At 37.8% G+C, this 24,063-nt stretch overlaps 1 protein-coding gene across 1 annotated transcript in view; it reads left to right on the top strand.

The window, feature by feature from the left end:
- Nucleotides 1–10,908: 10,908 nt before the first annotated feature.
- The window catches only part of LOC150086059 (NADH dehydrogenase [ubiquinone] 1 alpha subcomplex assembly factor 2), a 56,638-nt gene continuing 43,483 nt past the window's right edge, over nucleotides 10,909–24,063 (top strand). The window contains exons 1-2 of the mRNA XM_090373679.1: nucleotides 10,909–11,129; nucleotides 15,624–15,713. Coding sequence (XP_090229805.1) covers nucleotides 11,003–11,129; nucleotides 15,624–15,713 — 217 coding nt within the window. The 5' untranslated portion in view covers nucleotides 10,909–11,002. The remainder of the gene's footprint in view (nucleotides 11,130–15,623; nucleotides 15,714–24,063) is intronic.

Genomic DNA, 24,063 nt, shown 5'->3' with positions numbered 1-24,063 from the left:
TTTTTTTTACGACATTTGTTTATTCAGTGCCGAGTCATTTTGATATAGTCAATCTCTAAAAAAAAAAACTACAGTGGTACAAAATAAAGTTTTTGTTAAGAGTTAATAGCTCGAAAAAATTAATATACTAAGTGCGTTTACACTTCAGGCGAGTTCCATTTTATTTCAATTAAATATGTATATTTTTTTCTTTTTCTGTGATTCATAGAAGTGAAAAATAAATTTCGTTATTATTATTAGCATTATGGTGCAAGGAATCCTGAGGCTTATGCTGCACCAGCCAAAAAAAAAAAAAAAAAAAATTCCCGAGTTACCTTGAGAGACAGAAGTAGAAAGGAATCACTAAGAAAAAGAAGAATGATGATATCCAGCTCAGGACCCTGGGTGTACCAAGCCCATATTCACCAGATGTGAGAGTGCCGACCGGGCTAGCCGAGTGGGTAAAAGTACCTGCCCGGCAACCCAAAGGTCGCGGGTTCGATTCCCGCCTCGGGCTTGGATCAAAGTACTGCAAAAACCTTGGGAGGTGCAATATGGCCACAGAAGCCGATGCGCCAACAACTACCAAAAAAAAAAAAAAAAAAACCAGATGTGAGCCCCCTGGGCGATATCCTCATCCTAAAATCAGTGCCATCGCAAGTGGGTAGGCATCGCCTAGAGACAGCAGTTCAGGAGAATGCCAATTTTTTTTTTTTTATATTGCTTTCTCATTGGTTAATCTTTGTCGGTACTAGAAACCATTTTAGGGCTAAAGCCTCGGATTGCATAGAAGTTAACTGATGTACAAGTTAGTGAAAATGCATAATTTTAGTGCGCAGCAAACCACTAAAGTAGATAAGAATTGGCATCATTTAAGTATATCTCATATTGTGAATACCTTCACAGCGAGTTGCCATGATATTGCACTACCTCGAATAAGTAACACTTCTCTAATGGAGAAGACTATTGTTACTTATTCTCAGCGGATACCACCACCCAGTGGGTCAAATCCAATTTGTTTCGTAGTATTTTATAAGCTCTTCGCACTTTTCAGATGAAGGATGTTCTGACGGTGGACGTCCTTGAATGATTCCTTCCCAAGCTTCCTCTAGTTCATCTAAAGAAACATGCCAATCCCACCATTGACTTCACTAACTTTCTGACAATTTGTTCTTCGATATATGATGCTTGTAATCCTAAATGTTGTACTTTCTGCCAAATTACTTGACTGAAATGAAATAAGCAGCCCTTATTAATTAATATCAGCATCATAAAACATTTCTTTTATGGATCTAATGACAGCACTTTTGTAATCAACTTGGAATTTTCTTGGTTGAGACGTCCCAATTTGCAATGCTTTCTGTTGAATTAATTGGAACGAGATTGTAAGTTGATTTTGACTTATCTGGAAGAAGAATATAAAGAAATGGAAACATTTGGCCTCTACGCATAGCATGAAGTTGGCAAAATAATAGAGGAATAACTTTAAATGTTCCATCCATGTAAACAGCATTTCAGCATGGTCCGATGATAGGTATCGGCAGTGCTTTTTTTATTTATTATTATTATTTTTTTTTTTTTGTAAAAAAAAAAAAAAATAGGTGCCGGTACTCATTTTTTGTAATCAGGAAAAATTGAAAATTAAAAGGATATGAAAAATACTCTAAAAAAATTTTCCCCTGATATTGTTACTTTAGTAGTAATGTTTTTAGAAAAAGAACAAATTAAATATATTAACACAGTTTATTAAGCATAAATTTATTATTAAAGTATATAAAAAATAAGTAAAATGTGAGTAAAATAAGTAAAAATAATTTCATAATAAAGTTTTTATAGAATATTCCAAATTTTGATTAAGTTCTCATCTGACACCTTATGCCGGCTTTTCCTCCTCTTTGTGGCCGACCGGGCTAGCCGAATGGGTAAAGTACCTGCCTGGCAACCCAAAGGTCGCGGGTTCGATTCCCGCCTCGGGCTTGGATCAAAGTACTGCAAAAACCTTGGGAGGTGCAATATGGCCACAGAAGCCGATGCGCCAACAACTACCAAATCAAAAATCAAACCTCCTCTTTGTGTGTCAGTTGCTGAATAACGTTTTCGAAGCAGCCACGAATCGACATATTTTGCTGGATCGAAGCGGGTCAGCCGACCGGATTAGCCAGGTGGGTAAACTGCCTGCCTGGCACCCCAAAGGTCGCGGGTTCGAATCCCGCTTCGGGCTTGGATCACAGTAAAATGCAAAAACTTTGTGTGGTGCGTTATGGCCGCTGATGCGCCAACAACTAACAAAAAAAAAAAAAAAAAAAAAAGCGGATCAGCAGTGGGCCTACAGTTTTAAGAAACAGTAGTGAAGAAACTGTTTTTGTCATCAACAAAGCGCTGGTTGGGCTGGCGATCAGATTCATTTGTGAAAATCCTCGTTCACATTCACTCGGTGAAATTGGTACCGTACTCAAAGCGTTCATCAAATGCTTCAATTCTTCTGATACCTTCTTATCAATTGCATTTAACTGTAATTGACAATTTTCTAACTTCATCACCAAATGCCAACAATTCATGTTTAGAAGGATTAATACCTTCGTTGTCCTCTCGATGATCGGTATTGTTATTAGTTCTTAAATTTGAATTTTTTTTTTTTTTTTTTTGAAACTGTCCAAAATATCGGTGTCATTCGGATATTCAGGTACTGTGACCATGTAAACAGAGATGGGAGAAATGTAGATAACGCACTTTCGCGAAACAACAGATGATTATTTCTCGGTAAAATAAAATCATGGTAAAAGAAAATCCCGTTTCATGTCAATTATATTTGGAGGTGGTTTTTGACAAAAAGCTGACATTTAACCATCACATCGAAAAACTCATCAGGCGAACGGCGTACCTGAAATGGAGAGCGAAGCAGCACTTTCATTACGTCTCAGACAAGGTTACCGCAACAAAATATGTCTGGACCATCATATACCCCCCCGCTACTTTATGCACCAGAAATCTGGGCGTCGGGAGCACCCACGAACACAAATCCATCTGGGCAGCAGAGTACTGGCTCCTCAAGTGGATAACCTACAAACCCAGGATACCACCCCCAAGCCCATACGACTGAAATGGCCCTGGGAATTCCCAGGCTGCCCTCTCTCATTGAACAAAGGAGACTGGTAATCACAATAAAGATGCTGACCGGTCTCATCACATCTCCTTCATTCTGGGAGATCTGTGGCTGGAGGATTCCACCTGCCCAGCTCTGAGCCACCCCAACAATTTGTCCTCTTCACTCACGCCTCCACTTATCAGATCGCTTCCTACCCTACCAGATGCTCCGAAGAATTCAGGGCATCGATGCCAATTTAGAGAAATTTTCAGTTAACCGACACTATAGGAAGAGGATTCGGGATCCCTCACATCCCATGCCCTCTAATCACTTAGCATAGACTCAGGGCATCCTCGAAGCAATCAAGTGATATGCAAATTCACCCCAGGTTCCCTCCAGTAAGGAATAGTCAACGACTGTCCAGACAGTCTGCAAAATGAAAAGCTTTCTCTCCATCGCATCCAAGCCAACATGCCCTGCACTCGCCACTTTAATGCTCCGATTAATTACTGAACACACGGGGAAAGGACCCAGCAGTGTTTGTGCATCAACTACCTATGTTCATGCTGTTCTCTCCCACGAGTATTGTACTTAATACTCTCTCTCCCGCGTGTATTGCGCTTAATAAAATTTTTGAATATTTTCAATTTTAGTTTTACATGCAACAACACACTAAAGAAATGTAACTTTGAATTTTTTTGAATATGGTCCCTGTACGGGAAAAGGTTGGACATCACTGCAGTAGAAGGTGGGCCAGAGCCCATTGGGAATACACTTTGATCTGCTCACTGCATATGGGTAGAAGTAACCCCAGAGAAACGTACCAACTGTGTGGTACTACACTTAAGGTGTTAGCAAAGCGCGACTTCGTATGTGGAAAAGGGGGTCGGATAGGTTTTACCAGGTACCACTAAGTTGCAGAATGCTAATCCCTTTAGCGCTCTTAATTCGCGCAGGAGCACTAATTGCCTGAAGGCCAGAAATGCGAAAAGGGCGTACCCAGTTAATTCTTTCCTAATCCGTTCGCTATATGAAAATTTTCTTTGCACAACAGAAACTATTTCAAATGTAACTTCTAAGGGGAATTCAAAATAATTAAACAGAGGTCCGAGTCAGCAATTTAGAATTATAAAAATGGTTATACAGTTTTATATAGAAAATATCTTAACAATAGACAGTAAATTTTTTTTTTTTTTTTTTTTATGTAAACCCCAAACACGAGAGGTATTAGAACCTATAGTACTTAGTACCGTGCTTGGGTTGGAGGTTGAGAAGACGAAAGAAGATATTTGTTCACATTGGACTTGAACTTCTGTAGACTGTAATTTTCAGGAAATACATATGAAGGAAGGTTGTTCCAGAAAACGGCAGTTGAATGAATAAACGAGGAAGATGAAAAGTTGGTTCTGTGGGTTTGAAGTTGGACAGTAAATGGATGTTGACTGGTGGTGGTGGTGGTACGTGTTCGGACTGTTTTGAAAGAGATGTAAATTTAGTTAAATTTTAAGTTTATTTGAATAGTAAACATGTGAAAAAAAGTTACGGAATATTACAAATTTCGAAGTGCATTGCATCCAAATGTCACTGTTAATAAAGGTGCCAAAAAAAAAAACCACTGGCCGTATCGGTAATATCCTTAATCAGCCGGCATACACTGCATACACCATATGAATTATAATATAATAACCTTAATAGGGATTATCCCCGCTGTAAAGAGCCAACGTCATGCTGACGTTTGGCTACTATTTGAACGAATTCTTAGACAAAAACAGAGGGAAACAAGGGGGGCGTCACCTCACTTGCTTATCAACCCTCTGTAAAGGGTCATTAGAGTGAAATGGATTGCAGGAATGGAGTTATATACTTGCTTAGGGCTAAGAAATGGCAACTGAAGTTTAACCTTGACGAATGCAAAGTACTGCATATGGGTAGAAGTAACCCCAGAGAAACGTACCAACTGTGTGGTACTACACTTAAGGTGGCAGAAAATGAAAGACCTGGGAGTAATTGTGCAGTCAGATATGAAGTTTTCTGAGCAATGCAGACAGGCTGCCAGGGCAGGTCATGGGGTTTTGTCAATGATATATAGGAATTTTGCTAGCAGGGAAAAGGAGGTGATTGTCCCTCTGTATAAGGCAATGATCAGGCCACGCCTTGAGTACTGCGTACAGGTCTGGAGGCCTCATTTTAGGAAGGATGTAGATTTACTTGAGCATGTACAGAGAAGGGCAACAAGATTGGTGAGGGGAATGAAGGGATCCTCTTTCCAAGAGAGGCTTAAGTTCTGCAAATTGCAATGGCTGGTGACTAGGCACCTGCGAGGTGATCTGATTGAGGTATATAAGGCCTTGAATGGGTTGAGCACGCTGAATTCTGATGGGATCCTTCCACTTGTTCAGATTACGAACCTAAGGGGGCATAAATTCAAATTAACAAAAGACAGATGTAGAATAGATGTGCGGAAATTTGCCTCTAGCCAGGAGTGGTTAATTGCTGGAACAAACTTCCATCTGTCGTTGTGGAAGTTGATAAGTTAAATTAATTTAAGGAGGAACTGGACAGGCATTTGGAGGGAATGGTGTGATTTTTTTTTTTTTTTGGCTGATGCTACATAAGCTCATACACTTGCGTTCTTGCATCACATGCCACTACTACTACTACGTAGCAACTAAATTTCGCTCTAAACTGGGAGACTCCTCAGACCACGTGATCTTTTTACCACTGTTCCACAGTAAAGTCTTGTCGTTGGTGGCACCACTATAGTCGAATGATTTGATTTTTTGCAGAAACACGTGACTTTCCTATAGGCCCGCGACCACCAAATCCCAGATTCTTCAACTCCCTCCGCAAAGTTCGGTTCGAAATGGGCCCTTCGTTGCCTAAATTGAATTTCCAGTCAGTTGCTGCATTCTGATCCATAATTCGCATTAAATTTATATAGTCTCATTCTTGGAATGCAGACTTTCTACCGCATTTTTCCCTTTAAGAGCTGCGTTTCGTTATCCTTTCGTCTTCTGCTCATTGTACACTTTTGGGTTGCTTTTGACAAACTAGTTTGCTTTGTTTTCTCATTTGTGGCTCTTGCTAAACTTACACCAAATTTATTGATATAACTTACTGAAAATCGTAAAGATCACCTGTCCTACCCCATGATCAGATCCACTAAAATCAAGGAATCTGTGATCGCACCAGCTGACAACTACTTTTACATACGTTTAACTATCCATTGCGCTAGTTGCAAAATGTTTCCAATTTTTGGACGGTGAAAGTAAAACTTTGATAGTGATGTATTATCTATTAAACCACCTACCATACACAGGTTACAAAACATAGACTTTATATTCCACCCAATATTACCTTTGAGTATCAATTTCATTTAACAGAAACATATAAATATATTTCCTGTTAAATTTATGCTGAATATTAATAAATGAAAAGGCAATGCCATGCTTACTTAAGATCAACATATATTTGTTTATTTGAAATACAAAATAAATAAATTCGCCCTTAAACGATAAAAATACATAAACTAGCCCTCTTAATACTATACACAAAGATAACGAGTCAACAGTTTGATGTTGTTTTAAAATTTTCAAAGCTTCTTGGCTCAGATTTCTCTTATTAGAGTGGCTTTCTTAGCTTTGATATGATTATGAGAACAGAAAAATAACAATACCTGATATTACGCAGCTCAGATCCTGTGCATAATACATAAATCCATCGGTGGTCAGTGTGTATATTGTGGATGAGTAATACATATCTTTTTAACCTTAAACATATAGCAATTGAATTTAAGCAGACGATCCTTTTTAAACATATTCTTATAGTAATACATAGCCAACAAACAAATTATAAATTATTTACAAGATTAAGAAAACTATTATATACCTATTAAAATTATTTACGTTATATATACTAACCATTTCTAATGCAGTTAGTTCCCTCACGTAAATATAAGGCATTTAATACACTTATCCAGTCATATAAACGATTGTAAAACACAAGCCTACTCCCATAATTCCCTTTTCTCTTTTTATTTTCCCCGACAACCTCAAATATTGTCAACAGGTGGCGATATTGCAAATTCACCACGCGATCATTATGATAAAATAATAAAACAAATTGTATCATTATGATAAAACGATGATGTTCATTTACAAATAACTGCATTCCTTGAGAAAAACTGAATTACATATGACAGGCATTTTTTTTTTTTTTAACAGTTAAGTGTTTATCCTGAATTTCAGCTTTAACAATTAACAAAATTAATTCATTTTTTAAAATAGTTGAGTATGCATTTAACACTAGATAATTCAAATACATGCTAGCATAAATATACACTGGTGTGTTTTACAACTTAAGGACCAACACTATTTCTACAGGTTAGAACCACAAAATCTTTACTTAAGGTACTCTTTACTGATGAGAGTAGATTCAGTCTCAGCAGTGATTCTGGGCGTCAGCTAATCTGGCGAAAGTTTGGCACACGGTATCATCCACGTTATCTTGGATGGACGTACACAACTCCAGATACTGGAAAGCGATACTGTAACCGGAGCACGCTACAGTACTGAGGTAATTCCTCCCCATGTGCGTCTGTTCCGAGATGCCATTGGCCCCGAATTCGTGTTTATGGATGATAACGATACACCCCATCGCACTGCAGCTGTTGATATGCTTTTGGAAAGTGTGGACATTGTTCGTATGGATTGGCCTGGCCGTTCCTCCCCGCCAATCTAAATCCCATCGAACACATATGGGACGCGCTGGGGGAGACGCCTAGCGTGCAAAAACACCAGTTGCGACCACATCACTCAATTCTCTTTTTTTTTTTTTTTTTTTTTGGCTTTCGCAGTGAGGCAGCTACATCTCCAGTGCTCAGAACGACAAGTAATCGTCGTTTTAATGATTCTTTGAGAAGGCGGGCCGTTGGACGACTTGAAGCCGGGCAATCGCAGGCGGAGGTAGCAAGTTGACTTAAGGTGTCACGCAGTGTCATCTTTGCAATATGGAAGCAGTTTGTCTGCGCGGGTAGCACAGTGGAGACGTCACCGTCCTCCACACACCGGGTGAAAATGGCCAGGGTTCGAATCCCGTCGATCACGCGAGGAACTTTAATGGGCTTTTTTCGCTCCGTGGCTGAGTTAGTCAGTCTCAGGTGTAGATAGCAGGTTCCCCTCCCCAGAAACTGGAGTATTTCGTTGAAAAAAAAAAAAAAAAGGCAAATCGACTAGAGAACACACGCAATTTACAGACCAAAAACACATGGGTAGATGTAATCAATTACGGGTGACCCTAATAATAATAATAATGTGGAAGCAGTTGCATTACGAGAAGAGCTGGCCAAGGTCGTCCGAGGGCTACATCACCGGAACAGACTGCTATCCGACGGAACCCTATGATGTCCTATCATCAACTGTCTGTTGAGGCTGCTGTGGCCACAGGTGAAAAGATTTCCGACAGGACTCTACTAAGAAGGCTCAACTGAAATGGACTCTAAGCAAGAAAGCCAGTGGATTGTATCCCATTAATCCTAAACCACCGCAGTGTTCGTCGAAATTGGTGCCATGCAGCCCTGACAAATGGGGTACAGTTCTGTTCTCTGATGAGTTCCATTTTAGCCTACAAATAGATTCTAGACGTTATTTCATCTGGAGACAATGAGAAATGTGGTGCCATCCCTCCAACATCAGAGAAAGGGACACTTACGGTAAAGGTGGTGTTCTCGTGTAGGGCGGAATAATGATCAACGGCCGCACCCCTTCATGTTTTTGATAGAGGTATCGTAAATGCGAAGAGGTACCGTGAACCGATCCTAGAACCCTATGTGCGACTTTTTAAGAATGGGGTTGGCCCAGATTTTCTTTTCATGCACGACAACGCCACCGCACACAGAGCTCAAGTAGTGGAGGAATATCTTGAAACTGAAGATATCCAACGACTGCCATGGCCAGCACATCATCTTACAATCACACTTAAATCCGATCGAACATGTGTGGGACGCTCTTCAGCGTTGCATTGCACTCGACAGCCAACTCCTCGGTCACTTCGCGAGTTAAAGTCTGTGCTGGTAGAGGAATGGGATTTATTGCCAGAGAATCTTATAGGTACCCTTATGTCGAGCGCGCTTCACCGCTGTTATGCCTGTTTAACAGTTGGAGGGGATCATACGCCGTACTGATGTCATGTGACCATATTTTCGAGCATCTTGTATCGATTTCTGTAATGTGATCTTTTTGGTAATTCTTATACAACCCCTGTAAATATTCGTTATACTTGTTCGAAGTTTCTCGCTATCTTCTTATTTCATGGTTATTCTATGGTAGCCCACATTACCGAATTTTTTCCCGCTTCATCGCAGACTGCACGAGTTACACCACGTTTTATACGTGTTCTGTTAATTTTGTCGAGCAGTGTATATAGAAGAAGAAAAACAAAATAAATGGATAACATAAACACTCATGTAGTGCTTGCTTAGAAATTGGAAGTCAGATTTCAATATTCAAAACCGAACTTAAGCTGTCGAACTTGAATAGATCGAAAAGTAACGAACTCAATCATCCTCATTCTGCACTGTGCAGAAAAGTATGATTCGAATCTCCTATCGATGCGAATAATTTTTATTGGCTTAATACAAATCCAACCTAAGTAGGCAATCTGACAGTTCAAGCGCAAGAAATATGGCTGAATGTGCACCAAGATGTAATTTACCACCTTTTCGACGAGGTTTTGGGCGAGGATTGAATAGTTTTATCTCTCAAAAATTTGCGTTTTTCGTCCAACAAAGAGTCAAACAGATAGAAAAAGTAACCTGTTACAGACCCAATATATTGATATTGTTATCAGTATATTTCTATGTGGACGAATTTTGGTTTGGCACTTTAATGGAAGTTTTTCATCATGTATTTTCTTTTTGGTCGGTATTAACAAGAATGTTGTATGCAAGACGTTTCATATTTCCTAAAAGTAGGCATGTCAAAGTGTTGACCAGTTGGCTATGTGTGCCCCTCAAGCGTTTGTTCGGCGGCCACCCAAGTGTTGTAAAGTTTCACACCATATTTTACTGGAAATAATAACCCAAATGGTAAATTGTGACACTTAAAGGAGATACACTAATATAAAATTTAAATTGGTTATGAGATCGCGTATTTTTGCTCAAGGAATATATTTAATTGAGAGCCCGGATAGCTCAGTTTGTAGAGCATTAGGCTTTTAACCTAATTGTCCAGCGTTCAAGTCCCTCACCTCATGGGCTCACATCTGGTGAGTATCGGCTTGGCATACCCACGATCCTGAACTAGATATCATCATTCTTCTCTTTCTTGGTGATTGCTTTCTACTTCTGTCTCTCTCTCTCTCTCAGGGTAACTCGGGAATTTTTTTTTTTTTTTTTTTTTTTTTGGCTGGTGCAGCATAAGCCTCAGGCTTCCTTGCACCATATGACTAATAATATTTATATATTTTGCTGAATAATGCTAGTGATATGCTGTTTGCACAATGATGTGGTCCGCAGCCACCCACAACCGTTTCAGTGGCCCCTCTAGTTACCCGATAACTATATCTGTGGCCCTGAGCACTTCCGATTTCGAGTCTCTGTCTTAAGGTATGAGGGCCGGCCACTTTTACTTCTTTTCGTGTTTTTGGGCGTGAATTGGTGTAGAAAGCGCAAGTATGGAAGCGAAAAGCGGGCTTGGTGAGGCTCCTTTGCGTAGGGTTGTGCTTGCTTTTCTACCCGAGGCCAAAGTCACGTGTCATATATTTGATTGGTTGCTTGTGCTCGAATTAAAAACTATCGACTTTTTAGAAAGTTGATGAGTTTGTTTTTTTTTTTTTAAATCATGGTAGTTGAAATTAGACGGATGTGATGATCAGCTGAATAAAATGCGTGGAGCGGTACATTTTCTCTTAATTCGTATATAGAATATATCTCTTCGAAGCATGGGATCGAAGAGTATATTGCGGATGATAGTATCTAATTTTATTCAGTCATTAAGGAAAAAACAACTTAAAGGGAACTTAATTGGAAAAGACCACTTTGGAAATACATATTATGAAATACCTGCCGGTATGTATGAACACAGTGTTGATAAATTGAAATTTTACGCCGAACTGTGGTTTTGTGAACTTTCGTAGTTATTAAAGTCCTAACCAATACAAATACTCGTATATTAAAGGACATTTAAGAGAAGTAGTCACGAAAAAAATTCTTATTAGTTTTAAGAAGTGCTGTATATAGATAATACTAGTGTATACCTTGTCATAAAGTCAGAGGTAAAAATAGTCGCATTTACTCTAGGGAGTGGGATTTTTTTTCAGCCTGCACAACATTCAGATCAGTTCGAAAACACATATTACTAGGTCAATACTTGATAAAGATTATGCGAAATAACATACCATATGAACTGGTAGTTGCTACCACCAGAGTAGTCAGTGTACTAAAAGTGCCAAAACAACTCAGCACTTTCCTAGTATTACGTTCTGAATTATGATGTATTAAATTACTCCAATTCGTATTCGATCACTGTTTTAAAACTTACATAATGTTCATGTGATCCTTCAAGGACATGTTAGAGCCAGAATTGACTGGACGTGTTAGTGATAAAAAAAAAACAAGGAAGGCCATTCTGTCCTTCAATACATTGAAGTTCGTTTAAAATGTCCCTCTTAGGAGGATGCAGTGCCTGAGAGGTGACCAAATATTGACAGATACCTAAGATAGCTGTATTTAAGACAGTGACCATGTTACAAAATCACCTTTAGTTCAAAACTGTTGAGAATTTTTGCTTTCCAAACTAGAAGTCAGAATTTTGCATAACTGTATCATCCAGCTGAATACGACAGTCGCTATATTGTGTTTTATGGTCTGACAAAGACTAGTTTTGTCTTTATGCTACCGCTATGTTGTGTGGGTTGAGGAATGCCAATATGAAAGGCCTGATTTACTAGAGTACAGTGGCGCAATTTCTCTAGGCCATGATGACATCTGGGATGGAGGAGGGGGTAGCAAAGACGACACAGGTACTGTGAAGAGTAAAGTTTTTTTTTAGCTTTCAATATTTATGTGTGCATGGCTCCAGACTACTGAAATCTGGCATTGTTTATGAGTTACAGAAAAGAGAAATTGGACAGAAAGATATACTCAGTGAGGCTGTTTATCAAAGGGCCCATACTGGCTTTTGACACTCCTGGAAGTAAATAATTTTGAAAATGGAGACAACTGTATTGAAGCTGACAGTATTGGATGTAGTGTCTGCAATTCTGCTCCAAGCAGACGACACTGGAAAAATTTTTTTAGTGAATTTTCCCCAATTATGCTAATGATATGTATGTAAACTGTTTGAACAATCACAGCTGAATCGGTGCTTCTGTAGCCAGGTGGGCAGGAGCAGCAGTGCATAGCACATGCTTCTTGATTAGACCAGGCTTCAAGCCCATGACCACCAAATACGGAGGATGCGGAAAGGTCAGGGAATGACCGCTGCATATCCCCGGAGCAGTATGGCCTTAGTTGCTAATGCTCCTAAAATCCAAAATAACAACAACTGAATCAAAATCATTACAACCTTATGATGAATGAAATTGTTGAACGATCTTATAATATATTATTCAGTGGTTAAATTTTTTTTTATAAATTTTTGCTATCCTGAACATAGTCTGTAATAATAATAGTATCTCATACTGTAGCACTTAAACAAAAATTAGCATCTTTCAAAGTTTCCTGTTTGACTTACAAACATTAACTTATACATTATTGACTTACAAATATTTGAGCATAAAGGCAAGTATGGCTCTGGAGTTGATGACATATACCCAGTAATTTTGAGGGAGGCTGCCAGGGAGTGTATTGAACCACTGAAGTTAATTATGAGTGCATCTTTGGACTCTGCAGAGATTCCTTTGTAAAGGCAGTTCTAAGAACGAAATTGGTAATGCAGACTGGTTAGTCTGACTTCAGTGGTAGAGAAAATCTCAGAAACAGTGATTAAGAGTGCAGTCCAGGGATTTTTAGATAGATATGGCATTCTGAATAACACACATGGTTTTGTTAAGGGAAAATCATGTTTAACTAACTTAGTAAGCTATTTTGACACAGTTACTGATGAGCTGGATGTAAGGAACAATTTTGACATAGTTTATTTGGATTTTATGAGAGGTTATTGTATAAGCTGGAACATGTTGGGATTACTGGAAAAATTTTAAGATTGATTGCAGGATGGCTGCAGGCCGGAAGGTTGTGATTAATGGATATTCTTCCTACTGATGTAAAGTCAGAAGTGGGGTCCCGCAGGGATCAGGCCTTGGACCACTGTTTCTGAATTTCATAAACTACATCAATGATGGGATAGAAGGCTTGATGTCAAAATTTGCAGATGATATAAAGATTGGTAGTTATAAATGATCAGTACCACGCAGTGCATCCTTCAGGATGACTTGAACAGGCTGCAAGAATGGTCAGAAAAGTGGCAGCTATGTTTTAATGCAGCAAAATGCAAGGTTTTACACTTGGGGAATAGCAACCCCAAAATAAATTATACACTTGGTGGGGTTGAATTATAAACAGTAGAGGAAGAAAGGGATCTGGGAGTTATAATACGGGCAGATATGAAGTTTTCTGAGAAGCATAAACAGGCTGACAGGAAAGCCCATGGTGTTTTATCGATGATTTATTGAACATTATCCTGTAGAGATATGGAGGTCATAGTCCCACTGTATAAGACAATTGTAAGACCACATTTGGAATACAGTGTTCAAGTATGGAGACCTCATCTGAAAAAAGACATGAGCTTCATGGTGAGATCAGCAAATGGGTGACCATATGTGGAAAGGCTCACTCCGTATATGTGGCTACAGAGCTTGGCAACCAGGCACCTCAGGGGTGATCTGATTGAGGTTTATAAGGCTCTTGAGAGGGGTCAGAAAAATGAATGAAGGCAAATTTTCACTGTTATAGAGAATTCTAGAATTGTGGGCATAAATTCAGATTACAGGGGAAGAGGTTTATACTAGATTGTAGGAGTTTTCTTTTAGCCTGATTGCTGGAACAGGTTGCCTTCATGGGTAATTACATTTTGAATAAATTCAAAAGGTCAACTGGATAGTTGACCTTTTGAATTTATTACATTTTGAATTACATTTACTAATTACATTTTGAATAAATTCAAAAGGTCAACTGGATAGTTACCTATGTGAGGAGGGTAGCAAATAATTAGTATTTTCGTATCTACCGTTTTTTTTTCCCCTGCCAGTGTTGCAAAAGCCTGTGGCTTCCTTGCACTGTATGGTTATTACTTACTTATCTATTGTTGTTTCAGCTTCTTGCCAGGTTGATAAGAAACCAGTTTTTTTTCATTTAGTTCTATGTTTCCATTTAGTTCTATGTTTCTACCATTGCTCTTCTCTCTCTCTCTCTCTCTATCCATTTAATTTCCCTTCTCTCCATACGCTCTTCACTTCCTCTCACCATCTCCTTCTTGGCCTTCCTCATTGTCTTTTTCCTTCCATTTCTATTTATAGCAACCTCTTTGGCAGGCTTGCTATTCTCCATTTTCTTTATATGTCCAAACCATCTTAGTCTGTTCCTCTCAGTTTTTTCTTGTAATCATTCTTCTCCCACTTTCTCTCTACTGATCATGTTTCATATTCTCTCTCTCTTAGTCTTTCCACAAACCTCTCAGAAACCTCACTTCTGCTTGCATTCCGATATCTTTCTCCCGCATTGCTTACAATCAGAATCATGGATAGTGTAGGAGAAGGAACTTACAAATACTATTTCTGTATTTTTACAGTAGTAAAATGAATTGCACTTATTATTTGGGAGAATGAAAATCTAAGTACCTATGTAGACCTGAAATCTGTCTAATTTTTAGATGAATAAGAGATAATCCTCAGATATTCCACGGTACTTTTTGTGCCATTTCTTCAGTGACTGAATTGTTGCCCTTATTAGAGCAAGTTTGCATCTGTGAAGTGTAATAAGGATGGCAATTGATTCACTGAAGAAGTGACTCAGGAAGTATTGTGAAACATCTGAAAATTATCTGTATTCCTTCAATAAATTAAAGACCGATTTCACTCAGTGTAAGTTGAATTACTTAGATTTTCACTATTCTCTATTTCAATTTACTTGTGCACATGTCACTAAAAGAACAGCTTAGTTACTATTTTTCAAGAGAAATGTTTCTTCAAAATGTATATCCTACCTAATAGGCACATACTGGAAACCATGTCTTTATTCCTTGTTCAATGTAAGTGAAATTCTAACACATTTCCTGCCACTATCAAGCATGAGAGAGATGACCCAGCAACTTTTTCTCCCAAAAATAAATTTGCAAGCACAAAAATGAATTTTCAAAAATTGGAGGACAATAGTCCTCCATGTGACTAATGGTATCACAAAAGGTGACGTGACTACTGAAGATTTGGGATGGTGAGATACATTTTCCAATTTTCTATACTATGTTTTTGAAATATTGTTAACAATTTCTTAATTATTTAGTTTGGTGATATGTGTGAATTCTTATGCAGATACTTCTGTGCATTTTTTTCTTTTCACTATTAGAACCTCAAAAAGGAAAACGGCATCCTGTTCGGTGGTTCATTCCAGAAGATGGTGAAAATTTTCAGCAGGAAGTTCCAGCTGAGTGGGAAGGTAAGAAAGTGAGACTATTTTGAAGAATTTTCCATAGCTAAATTATTTTTGAGTTACTTTAAAAAACATATCTATCAATTTTCATTGGAGTCAAATTCATCCATTGAGGGAGGCATGTGGCTTAGATTTTGGCTAATAACTTTTGAGGTATATTAGGTGACCAGCTTGAAATCTGGTATTATTCTGTGATGCTGGTGTGAAATTAGTGATGGAAAAGCAAAAAAAATGACATTGGACCATGTGATTCTGTGATGAATATAATAGCAGTTTATGCTAACAAATGGAGTGGCAAACAGATATATGAATGTATTATTATGGAGGATTTCAGTTTTCAGGAGATAGACTGAAAATTGTGATGGATTGCTTCAACAACAGTATATTTCTGGATCAATAAGATTAGCATATCTTATCCTTTTTTTATAATGCAACCCACATAAACTAAGCAAAAATTCATATTGAAATTATAAATATAATTCACAAAAAAGCATACTTAAACATTATTGCATATTATATTATATTAAAATATTATTTTTAATTTGGATATACAGTAAACTCTTTAAAGCGCAGCACCCTCGGGGATTGAGAAGTGCTGGATTTTAAAATTTTCCTGATTTTAGAGGGGTGCATACCTAGTAAGCAATTTTGGAGAAGCACATTTCAATGAATATTAAATAAATACTAACGACTGAACTTATTTACATCTGTAAATGTTTATAGTAACTGAAAGATAATACTGGTGGTAAAATGTAAACAACAGTTCAATTTGTTAAATGTCAATGACATATTTAATGAATATGTTAAATGACAATAAATATAGTCACAGTAGATTTCAGAATATTTATGGATGTCCTTCAGAAAAAAAATTACTTTCCCAATGGAGAATAAGAAAATCTTAACAATTCTTCTCGAGGAATAATTATTATGAGTCAATCTTCATCAGTTTATGTGGCATTTTGCTTTTAATGATGTACTATGGAGAAATTCAATAAATTTCTTGTACATAATAACAAAGATAGTTGAATTTTGTTTTTGCCACCGTTATAATTATATCAGAGAGAGAGAGAGAGATAAAACAGGTGGTCAGGGTTGCTCATTAGGCTTTCTCTTCCAAACTGTTAGTATGGAATTGGAAGCCAAGTGAGTAACCTTGAGCTACCTGTTTTTATTCCTGCAGTAGTCATGCACCTGATGAGCCGTATGAGTAATTATAATGTTGGCAAAAAAAACTTTGGATGTGTGAAACTTATCGTTTGTGTGCATAAGTAAGTCGCTGTTCATAGAAGAGATTAACTACAGATTTAATGAGGTATACATTTTTCTAGCTGTACTGTCACTGGGCATTTTCAGTCTTTCATTTTTGCTCTCAGCTGTCTTAAAGTGATGTCCAAGTCACCAGCTCATGTAAGTGCTGTATGGCTAGTCATATAGCTAGTCATAAGTGCAGTTCACATTAATTTATGAAGTTTACTGACTAAGAAATATCAGTGAAAGAGAACAAGTTCAAAGAAATGCTGAGGCCTCAGAGAAATTATAAGATGTTTGCAGGACTACACTGTCCTTTTGTCTGCTTTTATGGGCAGCTGTATTTAAATAGCATTGATAGCACTGTTCAACAAAAAATTCTTTGAATTTGTTTCCTTTCTTAAAATAGGCAAACTTTACTAATTTTGGGTCGAGAAAAACGAATATGACTTCAGAAATTTTTTATTAGTTCTAGTTTTTGAGATACAGTACTTTCGCTATTGTCTAAGAATATAGTAATTTCAGTAGTAGTCGGAGTGAAAAGTAATATTAAAACAATCCCATATTTACATTTTCTTGATACAACATAAATCACAGTTGTTTTTAATTAAAAAAAAAAAGCTCACATCTGGTGAGTATGGGCTTGGCACACCCAGGGTCCTGAGCTGGATGTCATCATTCTTCTCTTTCTTGGTGATTCCCTTCTACTTCTGACACTCTCTCTCTCTCTCTCTCTCTCTCTCTCTCTCTCTCTCTCTCTCTCTGTCTCTCTCTCTCTCTCTCTCTCTCGGGGTAATTCAGAAATTTTTTTTTTTTTTTTGGCTGGTGCAGCATAAGCCTCAGGCTTCCTTGCACCATATGGCTAATAATAATAAAAAACGTAAAAAAACAAAAATAAAAAGGGTGGTACTTTCTGAAAATGTGGCCTATTCACGACAGCACCTTCTTTTCACTTGTTGCTTATATTCCACTTCTGGAGCATCTCTTGTTACTGTCCAACAGTAACATTGACATGCCATGCTGAAATAACAGTCACTACCCCAGGGGCTCACATCTGATGAGTATGGGCTTGGCAAACCCAGGGTCCTGAGCTGGATACCATCATTCTTCTCTTTCTTGGTGATTCTCTTCTATTTCTTTCTCCCTCTTTTTCTCTCAGGTTAACATGAGAATTTTTTTTTTGGCTGGTGCAGCATGTCTCAGGCTTCCTTGCACCATATGACTAATAATAATAATAATTTACATGATTTGAAGGCTCCCTCCAAATCATTGGGATGGCAAAAGGCATTGAACGTCCTTTGTTATTCAACCATCCACGGAGATTTACAGCACATGTGTTGCAGCAAATATGAGGTGCCCAAGGTTTGTCTTCATCCCCTACCTTACAGCCAAAATAATGGTAATAGGTTGCCTTCACAAGTGGAGTCAATTGGCATTTCTGAGTGGAAAATGTCACATCACCACACACATAACAAACATTGTAGGCTAAAGTAAAGAAAGCACACACGATAAGCATGCAAAAGTTTGATGAAATTTACCTGTAAAAGTAGTTTGCCGTAAAGGCATTTGTATTGTTGCTCGCTCGCTAAACAGACGGTGGGTGTTATCCATCTGGAGTAGAAATTGAATCCCATGGGAGCTTGAAGTCTTCCCAAAGTGGAGGGGGAGTAACCTGACCTTTTTTATTTAGGATCACTAACTGAATCATGAACAGAGTCATATTGGAAGTTCTGGCATCGTAAAAAATGTTCGTAATGTATTTTCACCAGTAAACTTTTTCGAAGTTTGCCTTGCTTCTCGTGTGGGCTTCCTTTGCCTTTTTTTTTCTTAATAAACAATTTATCCACTCGTCTACTGGTGGACTAGTGGATAAATTAAAAAAAAAGGTCAGGTTACCCCCTCCACTATGGGAGGGTTTCAATCTCCCGTGGGATTCAATTTCTACTCCTGACCGATAACACCCACTGTATGTTTACTGAGCGAGCAACAATACAAATTCCATTACTGCAAAGTACTTTTACCGTTAAATTTATCGAACTTTTGCGTGCTTCTCGTGTGGGCTTTCTTTACCTTCGCCAAATTGTCAACACTGTTAACACGTTTACGTGGCATCCTGGCTTGTTACGTAATTTTTGTTCATAAACCTAGGAAAAAAAAAAAAGAAATGAACATCACTCATAACATCACTTGCAAGGTAAATGATACACAGAAATAAAAAAAAAAACATGGTGTTTCGGTTCCTGGTTCAGTGTTACCACCCTATCTATTCTCTAGACTCCAAAATTTCCTAGTATTCACCAATATTCTCCTAAATCATAAGAGGGACTATATCATGGATCCTAGAGCTAACTAAGAGTTTTAAATTTATACAGGAACTCCCCGACTTATGTAAGGGTTGCGTTCCGTGGAACACTGCGTAAGTCAGATTTTACGTAAGGTGAAATTTCCTGGTGTTTGTGCAGCACTCGCAACTATGCTTGCTGAATTGATTGAATCAAAAAAGAAATGTTCAATGAACATGTGAATAGAATTATTTATTGTATTTATTCAGTTTATTATCTCATGCATAGGAAAAATTACAAAAGCATGCAATTTTAAAAAAATTATAAAATTACAAAAAAGAGAGGAGACAGGCATAACGTCAGTAATTTTTACCGATGTTATGCCTGTCTCCTCATTCAGCATCATTGCCAGAATCGACATCTTCAGCAGATAAGTACGCTGCTGCGGAGGTTGAGGGCTATGGAGATTTAGAAGGGGTTGGCTGCTCAACCTTACAAAAGAACATATTAATGGATGACTGGACGGTGGTTTTTTCTTTTCGTCGTAGATTTCTTTGTAGCAAGCAAGCAAGCAAGCATATCATTCACCCCTCTGTTAACTTTTAAGAATCATTCGCTGTCAGGATCCATCTTCTCAAACCTCACCATTGCCGATGCAATTTCACAAAATGCCATTGCCATCTCTCTGGTGATGAAGCGTCTTGGCTCCTTATTTGGTTCATCTTGAGCTTTGCCAGCATTTTCTTCTTTCACTATTGCTGCCTGCAAGTTAATAAGTTCTTTGTTAGATAATTCCTTCTTTTCTTCCTCTATTAACTGCTCTATGTCTTTGGCATCAATCTCCAACTGAAGTAGCTCTGCAACCTTTACATTCTTATCTGTAACCTCTTCGTATGATTCATCTTTTTCAAATCCTTCGAAGCCTTTCACATGCCGTGAGCATATTTTCTTCCATGCGCCATTTAAACAACTTTTAGTACTTTCCACCCAGGTCTTATTAATGTTTAAGATGACGTGGTAAATATCATAAGATTTCCAAGTCTCTTAACATAAAATTTTTCTCATCGTCTACTGCACACAATGCCTGAGCAAATGTTGTACATAAATAGTATGCTTTTAAATTCGAAATAACACCCTGATCCATAGGTTCAATGAATGAGTGAAGTTGTATTTGGTAGTAGAAATATGACTCTCACGTTCAAATTGAAATCATCTAGATGTGTAGGATGTTCAGGAGCATTATCTAATAGACGCAAAATCTTGGAAGGAACGTCGTTGTCTTTACAATATGTTTCAACCTTGGGAATGAAGCAGCATATAAACCAATCCTCAAAGGGAGATATTGTTATCCATGCTCTCTGGTTCGATCGGAAATGCACGGGTAGGGTGGCTATATGATGCCCTTAAATGCGTGAGATTTCCAGAATGGTATGCAAGCAGTGGTTTTAATCTGTAATCTCCTGCTGCATTAGCCCCAAGCAGGAGCATGGCCCTATCTTTTGAAACCTTGAAACCTGGCATTGTATTTTCCTCTTTGGCAGTGGATGTTCGATCCATCATTTTTTTCCAATACAGAACAGGCTCATCAATGCTAAAAATTTGCTGCATTGAATAGCCACCTTCATCAATAATTTTTTCCAACAAATCAAAAAATTTCTCTGCAGCTGCAGAATCAGCACTGGTGACTTCACCGCGTACTTTAACATTGAGGAAACCAGCGCGATGCTTGAACCTATTAAACCACCCGTTGCTTGGCTTCTCCGTAGCCAGGTGGGAAGGAGCAGCAGTGCGTAGCACACGCTTCTTGATTAGACCGGGGTTCGAGCCCGTCACCACCAAATACGGAGGATGCGGAGAGGTCAGGGAATGACCACCGCATATCCCGGAGCAATATGGCCTTAGTTGCTAATGCTCCTGAAAAAAACCAAATAACAATAACAACCCGTTGCTTGCCACAAACTTTGCTTGGGGTTCACCATACTTATCCTTAATATCTTTATAAATACTTGTTGCTTTTGCTGGAATAGTCATTAGACTCAAGGCACTCGCTTCTGAATCTGATTTTCCATCCATATTATTAACAGCTGTTCCATCTTTGATATAGCACCTGAATGCTGTTTTGTGATCACTGTTGATCTTAAATTCGTTGATCCTTTGACAGGTTCTTTTATACATGCACTATCCTTTAAAATAGTATTCACTGTTGAAGCAGTGAGGCCTAATTCCCTTGTAATAGATGACAACTTTGTCCTGCTTTGTACTTCTTAATCATTATCATCTTCATTTCTAAATCAATTTTGTTTTGTTTCCTGGAATTACCAGCACTTGCACTTTTTGTTGGTCGCTTTCCTTTCATCATTGTAAAACGTAAATAGGAATGAAGAGAAGTTTCTGAAAATTTGTTTTTTATATGATTGAAGATTTCAGTGAAGGGGAACTCATTTCATAATAATACCGTAACGTAAAAACCCACACAACTGCAGATATCAGGATTATAAATGCAATAAGATCGAGTTTACTATCCATTTATAATAGATTGCAATAACAGAAAACCCCAATAAACCGGAAAGTGCAAATTGTTTTTATTGTTTTCTGGTCGTGAACTCCATAAACGTGCTTTAGAAAAATATCACAAAGGCATTCAAAATTGATTGTTATAATTATGAAAGTGTAGCACAATTTCCATTATAAGAATGACCTTTTAGAGAGATAAATAGCTTAGTTATATAGCGAAATTTTCAACTTCCAAGGACTTGGAATGAATTACAAAAAAAACAGTGTTATCGGGTTCACATTACGATATTTTCACGATAGCTCCATTTATTCCTACGGGATGCAAAATACGTTTCCATGATTTTTTTCAGTTTGCACCGTCCAACAAAAACTTGCGTAAAGTCGAATTTCTATAAGTTGAGTATTATGTGAGTCGGGGAGTTCCAGTATTTGTGTTTCTCATGCTGAAATTAAGAAAAATTGACTATTTTCAAGCCAGAAACATTTTTGGTGTTGATCAGTTAAGGCTATGGTCTAATTGTCACTGCAGATTAAACTTACCTTTGTATTGTACTACTTTCAAACTGATGGCCTTTTTAAAAGTTAATTGCCCATCCTATGATTGACTGTATTAGGACAAATTGCTCTCTCATGAGATAGCAACTGGTCCTAAGTGATAACACTCAGACAAGATAGATAGCATTAGCCATGTTAGAGTTTTGAAAACTCTGATTTCATATACCACATGGCAGCTCACATCGAAAGACTTCTTTACAACTGTTTTGTTTGAGTGTTTCTGCTAGAGACAACTTACTATCTGATGAGGGATGGTGGTACTTATACAGGCTGTCATAGCAGTCGTCTTATCCTTTAAACAAATGACCTGTTAATCTTTTGGTGAGACCATCTATTTGAAAATAGTGCAATACCAGGACAATTTGTTGCAGTCAAGTTTGTTCTATTGTGAGAATAATTAAGACCATTACATTGTCTATGCCGTTTAAACTGTTTTCCCACCAGCATGATTTTAAGGACAATGGTTACCATAAGCATCTCATAAAGAGAGTAATGTGACCCTTTTTTTTGTGTGAATTCTTAAATACAAATGTGATCATTGATATGATTGCTGGATTTCTTTCTTAATATTTCTGAATTTTGAAATGTTGATTTTTTTTCTAAATTGTGCTAGATTTTAAAGAATTTCAGATTATAATGTGCCAGATTTTACAGTGTTTATTGCATGTACAAACATATCCAAATTATAAATATAATTCACAAAAAAAGTACACCTCCATTATTGCATATTATGATTTATTTTTAATCAAATTCTTTTGCTTTTTTAAAAAATGTTTTGACCTACCTACCCAGAAGTTTTTGTGGCCCACTGGTGTGTTATACCCAAATGTTAAGAAATATCAGATTAGATGACTACTTATATTAATATACTAGAGATGCCACTATGGGAGGATCTATCATGATGTATAGTCCTTTTGCCACTTGTCTTTCATTTTGAGAGGTCTGGCTTCGAGACCTGTCGTAGACTGGAGCAATTTCTAAAGACCTTCAGAAAACTTCATATCTGACTGCACAATTACCCCCAGGTCTTTTTCATTCTTTACCACCTTGAGTGTAGTACCACACAGTTGGTACATTTCTCTCGGGTTACTTCTACCCATGTGCAGTACCTTGCATTTGTCACTTAAACTTCTCAGCCCATCTACCCAACTTTTCTAGATCCTGTTGCAGTAGCATACTGTCATTAACAACCCTGCCAACCTTATTAGTGGGGGACTCCATTAATAACATTAATCCATGAAGAGCAGTGTCTATTGATTACCACTCTATCTTCTCCCACTCAACCACCCTTTTATCCATTGTAGCAACTTGCCTTTAATGCCACACCACCCCCATTTGTACAGCAGTCTCCACATGCAACAGTATCAAAAGCTTTCCTGAAATCCAAGTATATGATATCAAAATTATTTTTTGCATCCAATTCCTTTGTTGACTATATTGTAGTATCCAATGAAATTGGTCAGACAAGACTTCTCCTTAAGAAACCCATGCTGTGTCTGAGCTATAACTGCAGTCTTGTCTAGATGATCCTGCAATGCTTCTTTAACCAGTGGCTCCATTATTTTTCTCGGAACAGAAGTTAAACTAACAGGTCTGTAATTACTTGCGTTACCCTTTGCTGCCTCCTTTATTATAACTAGGTAAATCCCATTCACCCCAGGTGCTCCTCTTATGTTTAACTTCAACAATTTCTCCTCCACTTTGTGCTCAGTTATTACAAAATCATTTGGTTCCCTGTCAAGAGCCTCCACTTCCCT

Source organism: Mastigoproctus giganteus, chromosome 5 (genome assembly GCF_048544385.1).
Source record: "Mastigoproctus giganteus isolate SK-2022 chromosome 5, ASM4854438v1, whole genome shotgun sequence".
In the NCBI taxonomy this organism is placed as follows: Eukaryota; Metazoa; Arthropoda; class Arachnida; order Uropygi; family Thelyphonidae; genus Mastigoproctus; species Mastigoproctus giganteus.
The sequence above is the reverse complement of the archived record's forward strand: the minus strand, read 5'-3'. Positions and strand labels throughout refer to the sequence as shown.